Genomic DNA, 8,064 nt, shown 5'->3' with positions numbered 1-8,064 from the left:
CTACTTTCACTATGATATCAGATTGTCATTGCTTGTTGCAGTGGAAATTTTGTGCATGACTCATGTGTATTAGTAACGGTGAATAATTTCCCTTTGTGAAATTGAATAGCTATTTTAGTTTCATGGATATATTTTGTACTACAATGTAAATAGTACACAATTCTGTGTTTAAATGAAAATTTCTGACACAAATGACATTTTGTTATTGCACTAGCAGTCTTACAAACGTATCCAAAATGCACAGCAAATTGCTTTGCAATACCGGAAAAATTATTCCCAGAGTAAAACAACTTGGGTGCAGGTTTCTTTTCTCTGTACTTTCAATACGCTATGGAAATACGCTAGCAGAGAGGCAAAAGTGGAGATCTGTAAATGACAAAGTTCCATATTTTCATGTCTGTTTGCATGATTTATGGTAGTCAAATATGCTCAGCAACCCATAACCCATAAAGGGATGAAGTACAGATGTGTACAGAACTACAATGTAGGTATCTGGAGGAGGTCATCAAACTTTAGTAGTACCAAGCTAAAATAGATTTTATTGCATAGATGTTGATTTTAAACACAGTGTGCTCATGTTACACCATCATGGACAGACCTTCCGACCAGTATCTGTATGTGCGTGTGTGTGTGTTTGTTTTGTTTTGTTTTGTTTTGTTTGACAGTATTTTTGAATTTCTGTTTTAAATATTTTATGGAAAATGAGGAAGTGTGATTTTTCATTTATCAAATTTGAAAGTGAGAAAATATATGTTTGGTTTTTTAATGATTTTTCCTCCTGTAATTCAGCATGAAAACTACAATAGTATGATAGTACATGCTGCAATTCTTCTATTCATAAACAAAAATGCAACCTGTTGGCTTCAAAGCATATTTAATACATTGTAGCAGTAGGCTTACCTTGTATTCATATCATTATGCATCAGTGTGTTTATCGAGCTCTGCCGTTTAACTGCTCTGCACAAAAGATTGCAACACAATGACCACAAATAAACACAAAATCTCCCGCCATGTGTTCACAATTGTTTTGTTGGCCTTATTATACACTGTGACAAGAATCTGCTGCCAGAACATTGACTTTCATAAATTTTCATGGTGTGACATGGCTCTGATGCATTTTCAGTTAAAAATGATGTGAGTGATGAATCCAGTGAATTGTGAGAGAATGATTGATTTGTTTGTTTGTTTGTTGTTGTTTTTTGTAGAGCTTGTCTTGTCCCGTAGGTGCATATCGTCGCCGGTCACACGAACCGACGAATCCCTCAGGTTTGCGTAAGAATGACAATTCGAGAAAATCGCGTTTGAAGTTAACCCATTTTTTACTTATGGTTGCTACACTTTAATGACTATAATTTCCAATTATTTTTGTAGTACATCAGACTTCAATTCTTGCCCTAACTTGTGAAGTTTTTATCGAATTGTATTGTTAACAATAAGCGGGAAATCGTCAAAGAGCTGCATGCATGTATTTTCGGTCTGCAAAGAACGTTGTCATTTTCCATGTGTGTCTATATGTACATTGAGCGTTGTCATTGTCAACACATGTATTACATAGTACGCGCACTGTGCACGCGGTCAATGAACTGTTGAATCTCAAAAACTACACGCAAGTCAATGCGCACTGATTCGTCGGTTCGGTGACCGCGCGTACTACAAATGTAGTACGTGCAGTCACCGAACCGTCGAATCGCCTGATTGTTTAACACACGCGTCTATGGGGAAAACAAATAAATTTCACAAATGGAATTACATACTTCTACAAAAGTGATAACTACGTAAAAACTACACCGAATTACACACTGAGAATATCAGAATATGTAGTATGGAATGTCTACTATCGAAATGATTGAAAATCTCAAAATCGAAAATTTGACCCAAAATCGAGTGATTCGTCGGTTCGTGTGACCGGCGACGATATATACACACAATGAAAAGTATCTGGTACATGCTATTGTTGTACACAGATTTTGATCATATTGATTAGATGTACAATGTATGTACAGTAATGTACTGTATAGTAAAGGACACCTGTCCAAGCTCAATGTTGAAATCTGACAGTTGATTTGTGTACACTGTAATACATGTTTTCTTCAATGCAAACTGATTAAATAGCTACAGCTTATAAAAGTGATGGTAGTATAATTACTGACAAAGAAGCAAATTGTCCCTTCTCATGTCTTATGTACATAGAGTTTGTTGGAAAACTTTTAACAGTGCCCTTACGTGTAGTTGGAATATTTTGATTTGGGTTTAGAAATTGTTGTCATGAGACTGATTCACAGTGCTGATAGTATAATGTCATCTGCAGAATAATGCTATCAAAGGGCAAATGTAATGCCAGAGCCAAGCAATTCCCAGTTTTCCAGAATCCTTCCAATACTTCTAACAATCCATATCCATACAATGGCCATATCATGTTGAGGTGTTGGTGCTGAGGGAGTTAATTGTGGTTCCGCCCACTTCATGAATGTCACACACTGCAGGGATGGAACACGGCAGTGCGGAAGGTGTGAAGAAGAGGCCAGCTAATGGCACGACGGAGGTCAACCGCAGCATGCAGTCTCCTCAGCTGGATAGAGACATTGCTGTGTCCCACATCAGGGATGCTGCACAACAGGTACAGAGAAAAATGATTAATACACTCTGTAACTCATTATGACTTCATAAAAACCTCATGTTTTTCAAGAATGCTATCTAATCATTTTTTTGTCACTAATCATTATTGTTTCATACGATAGAGCAAAAATAAAACCCACAAAAAAACAAAACAAAACCAACAACAACAACAACAACAAAACAACCCCACTCTTTCATATGATCCCTTTGTTGCTCAAATACTATTGGTTGTTTTGGTTTGCAAGATTGTGAAAAGCCTCTAATTGCTTGATTTGTATAGAAACTGATTCTTAAATTGGCAACACTGATTTTTCACTTCTTGTGTCTCTCTCAAATTTTCAACTTTTTAAAAATGTCCTTCTTTGTAAATCTGATGGGTTTAAAGGGACTGTACAGTACTGGTTGAAGTGGGAATTCAGGTTTATATCATTCCTAAGTGAGATAAGGAGAAACCTCTTATGAAATATGAAAGAGCATGTAATTTTAAGAAGGATTCAACGTTTATTTGATGAAAATTGATTTTCAAATGGCTGAGATATCCAAAAAAGTGATAATAATGAAAGGCGACAGGCCACGCCTTTTATCAGGATCTCTTTGTTTCACCTTGTTTTTGAATACTGTATACGCCAAATATTCGCGAGGTTTTTATTTTCGCGAATTTCGTGAGTTGGGTGTTATTCGCGAAATTAAAGACACGCAAAAATATTATATTGACTCTGATCCCCGACGTGAATGTTACGTACGTGTGTACATTTCTCCGCTCAGTATAGGACTCCACGATCTCGAATTATACACTCGCAAAATCGTCGGGAATTCCCGATTCGCGAAAATTTAGACTCGCGAAATATATGGCGTATACAGTATCTCAGCCATTTCAAAGCCGATTTTCATTAAATAAACTTTTGATACCCCTTAGAATTGCATGCTCTTTGACAACTCAAAGAGTGGTTTCTGAATATCTCGCAAAACGTTAAAGGACAAGTTCACCTTCATTAATATAAGGATTGAGAGAATGTAGCAATATTAGTAGAACTCAGCATTGAAAGTTTGAGGAAAATCGCACAATCTGTTCAAAAGTTATGAATTTTTGAAGTTTTAGTGCAGTCACCGCTGGATGAGAAGACTACTGCAGTGTAGTATGATGTCACATGCGTACAACGATATAAGGAAAATATAAAGAGAATTTCACAAAATTTCATCTTGAAAAAAGTACACATTCCCTTGACTCGTTACTGACATATGTTATGGGTAATATTATTCCCATTGTCTTTAGAAAGAGGCAAGTCAAGTGAACATAAAATGTTGAATTTTCTTTACATTTTCTTTACACTGTTGTACTCATATGACATCGCGAGCCTTAGTAGTCTCCTCATCCAGCGGTTCCAACACAAAAATTTTAAAAATTCATAACTTTTGCATCGATTGTCCAATTTTCCTCAGACTTTCACTGATGTGTTCTACTGATATTGCTGCATTCTCTCAATCCTTATGTTTATGAAGGTGAACCTGTCCTTTAAAAGCTAAATCCTCACCTCAACCAGAACTGTACACACCCTTTAACCAGTTTCATCTAGTCATTCTGTGATATTACAAAAACATGCTGTGGGAATTCTGAGGTGCCAATTCAATGACTTTGTGCAAGATGATAAGTTTTGCAGCAAATTTTTCCTTGATTTGATGGGTTAAAGCTGTGAACTAAGAAACAAATAAAAAAGGTAAAACTTGGGAGAAAACTTCAGCGACAATGAACACTGAAAAAGTGTAACCAGAAAACCAGCATATTCTGAATGTACCCAAACTTTTTGAAGTTACTGTCATAATGACAATATGATTCTGACTAATTACGATTTAAGGCAGCAAAAACTAATCAGCAAAATACTGATGGTAGTTTGGGGAACATGACGGTTTTTGATAAATTAAAGTGTCAAATGATTTTTATAGAAGGATTCCTGTTTAATAGGCTTAGTTCTTGATGCAATGTTTATTACTTTGTGGGTAGTTCTCTGATACCAAATGCAATCTTGTAATATTTGATTACCAGAAAAAGCACCAGCCGTTAAACTTTAGGTACAGATTCACAATGTCTGACAGCGTTTATATAGGCAAGACCCATTCAAGCAGGTTTATCTTTGTCCAATAGAATTAGGTCACTGCATTTCATACATTGTCAGTAGATTAAGCGATCCTGAAACTAGTGTAAAGTCATGTTGCGCATCAGGCCAATGTCATGAAGTGTTTAAACCCTATCCAGTACAAAGACCTGTACGATCTACATCTCTAGATTATTGATGGATTCAGTGATCCTAAAACACTATACCCTGCATTACAAATTGGCTGTTGGAATACAATTTAATATGTACTGATCAAGACAGCAGCCTTTGCCAAGCCTCCGTATTATGCAATTACAATCAACAATCATTCTGTTAAGAGAGCTGCAGTACATGCAACGCAGGTCTGTGGAACATTCATTAAATAGCTATTAAACTCGGTTGTATATATATTACACTATCCTTGGTGATTTCAAGGTACAGTGTAGCATACCGATACACCAAGCGTGTTTCTATGTCCGTCTGCGTGTGTGTGTTCATATTGTACAATTGCCAAAGATTGGTGAACTGAAGGGGTAGCAACTTGTACTACCAGCAAAAATACAAATTGCAAACATGTTTAAACTGCTTCTGTAATGTGACCCAACTTTTTATAAATGTGTATTCCTCTTTATGTAAGGGGATATTGAAATGCTATCCACAACTCACGTTCCAGCAACTTCCAGTATTGGCATGTACACTGTGCCAATGCTAATATCAGCTCAAGTTGCATGGCATTTTTTTTTTCTTTTTTTTTTGGAACAAAGTAGATAGAATAGCTCACAACCAGGACCAGAAGCATTCTATGACCCCGTTTACAGTGCGAGGCTCGGCCGCGGCTCGGCCCAGCCCCGCTTCAGTGTAAATGCGCAAAAGGCCAAATGCGGGGCCAAAATTGTCCTTGCATTTGGCCTCGGTCTGGAGGTGGTCTCGGCCGTGGCCGAACCGCGGCCGAGCCCGGCCTTTTCTCAGTGTAAGCGCAAACTGGGCCAAATGCGGGGCCAATTTTAGTCTGGCTTCCAAACCCTCTGCCCTTATTATTTCGCTATTCAGAATATTAACCCCCTCAATGTCGAAAGCTAGTATAGTTTAAGGTGGTTTTGTCCTGCAAAGGATTTTTCCTTCGGCAAAGGCCTTTGCCCGAACGGCGACTTCGTCGCCACGGAATCCAGTTGGCAAAGGGTCTGAAAACCAGACTATATCAAACTGCGTTTGTTTACAAGCAGAGCGCCACTATGACAAAATATTGAAAGGTTTGGATTAAAAGCGCGGCCGAGCCCATCAAGCAGTGTAAACGGACAAAATTGCGAGGCCCGGCCGCGCAATTGATGCCGGGCCGCACTGTAAACGGGGTCTTACATTGCTGTATTTTGCCTCTAGTAGATAGCAGAGTGCAGATATTTTGTTTCTCGCCAACATGAATCCAAAATGACATTGCCAATGATCCCTTTTATATTTCAGGATAAGATTTAATAGCATCTATGCGATTTTCATTTTTACCTGCATTGTGTATACAGTTTTTAAGATTGAGGTGTTACTTTTCATTTTGTATTGACTCTATGACAGAGAAAAATTAAACGCATTGCAAGGTATTACAAAAAGATTATGCATAATTTATGAATACGTAGAAAAGTAATTTTCTCTTCTTCATACATAAAGGTACAGTGTACAATGTATTAAGTTTAATGCAAGTCATCATCACAAAAAGTTCTGTGTGGATATAATTTCCCATGTAGATAGTGTGTAAATGGGATAGTTTGAATGATGTTCTGTGTGTGAAAAATTGTTATCCCGTCTCTTCTGTAGATGCAGTCAGATTTTGTGGATCAGATGTCGGACAGACTGACCAATCTCCTAGACGGATTTGTAGGTCAGGTCACGAGAATGGGGGAACTGGAGTCTCCCATGACGGAAAGTGCTAAAGGGAAAAGGTCAGACTTGAGCTTTGTGATCACTTTTCTTTCATAGCAATGTCAAGCCATTGTACCGTATTTAAAAAAAAAAAAAAGAATCACAACAGGACCCTCCGCAGCAATAACTTAAAAAATAGCAAATCAATCCAAATTCGTCGCTGGGGCAACAAGACCTCGTAACTACAAAATGTCAAATGTTCTGGAGAGCAAAAAAACATGGCAGCCAAAGCACTGCATCAAATGGGAGAGCCTTTCCTTTGACATGCCGTAGCGGCTTTATTTTTGGGGTAAGACAGCTAGGATTTGGACAGAACATCACTTAACTGATTATCTCACCATTAACCAAAAAAAGTCATTTTCACCCAAATTTCAGATACGAGGTCTTGTCGCCCCACCAATGATATAATTTTAGGGTATAAAACTATAACTTGTTACCCACATCTTACAGAAAACCCCATCCGATTTGCTTCAGTGGTCAAAGAGAAATGAGGAGTTCTGTAGAGCTTGTCAGGAATCCCTTCCCTCCAAGTTCTGTCCATTGTGTTCACACATTGATATGCAGTTCCAAGAGCATCCACCAAATGCTACACTTGGAAGAATCAGACCCATGACATGCTTGACAACGATTCACATTTTTCTGTGACCAGTTAACCAAATTGAATGGGGTTTTCTGCAAATTATAGCTATGATATTATCTAGGTGGGACTTTATTTTCCCTTCATTTTGAAACAGTGGTGGTGCCTGACAAAGGAAAATGAAGTTGATTGTTGTTCCGATAGTTTCATTTTCTGATGGTGGAATGCTGTTTCTTGATTTCTGTTTTGCTGTGCTCAGTTTAAATACATGTAGTGTAGATTAGCCGCCTTTTTCAGAACAGGTTATAATCTCCCTCAACCCAATCTTGGACCTTGGATTGCCGCATGTCACCACATTGGTGGTAAGATTCATCAGGTCATCAACTCTGTAGACTTTGTACCATTCATCGACCACTCCCCCCCCCCACCACCCCCTCCTGTGAGAGATAATACTAAGTCACTGTTCATTGCACCTTGGCCTTTACAACAATTAATGCAACCTGTAGGTCCATTATCTGTCATTAACCGTGTGCCGGTATGGTGAAGTATTAATCGGGTCCCCTTGCATCACAAAATCAACAGAAATGGCTAGATAAGGTTTTTCTTTCTTTTCTTTCTTTCTTTCTTTTTTTTTTTTAACAGTACATTTAGAATCTGTCAGGTTTTTTTGAAAGAAGAGGTTCCTGACTTGAAAATTATGTATAACGCATCAAAATTGAATGTTGATAAGATTTAATAAGCCAAATGCACAGCCAAACTTTCAGGAAAGTTGTGTTGTTGCTAGAGAAAGTTGAAAGGTCTATTGAAATGTGCTGCTTCACTCTTACATTAGGTGTACCAAGACCCATAGTACTGGTAGGTCACATACTGGAG

At 37.9% G+C, this 8,064-nt stretch overlaps 1 protein-coding gene across 1 annotated transcript in view; it reads left to right on the top strand.

The window, feature by feature from the left end:
• Positions 1 to 2,485: 2,485 nt before the first annotated feature.
• LOC140243426 (sterol O-acyltransferase 1-like) overlaps positions 2,486 to 8,064 on the top strand; it is a 70,455-nt gene continuing 64,876 nt past the window's right edge. The window contains exons 1-2 of the mRNA XM_072323105.1: positions 2,486 to 2,617; positions 6,510 to 6,634. Of these exons, the coding sequence (XP_072179206.1) occupies positions 2,486 to 2,617; positions 6,510 to 6,634 (257 nt within the window). The remainder of the gene's footprint in view (positions 2,618 to 6,509; positions 6,635 to 8,064) is intronic.

The sequence above is a fragment of the Diadema setosum genome, chromosome 20, assembly GCF_964275005.1.
Source record: "Diadema setosum chromosome 20, eeDiaSeto1, whole genome shotgun sequence".
Taxonomy (NCBI): Eukaryota; Metazoa; Echinodermata; class Echinoidea; order Diadematoida; family Diadematidae; genus Diadema; species Diadema setosum.
The sequence above is the reverse complement of the archived record's forward strand: the minus strand, read 5'-3'. Positions and strand labels throughout refer to the sequence as shown.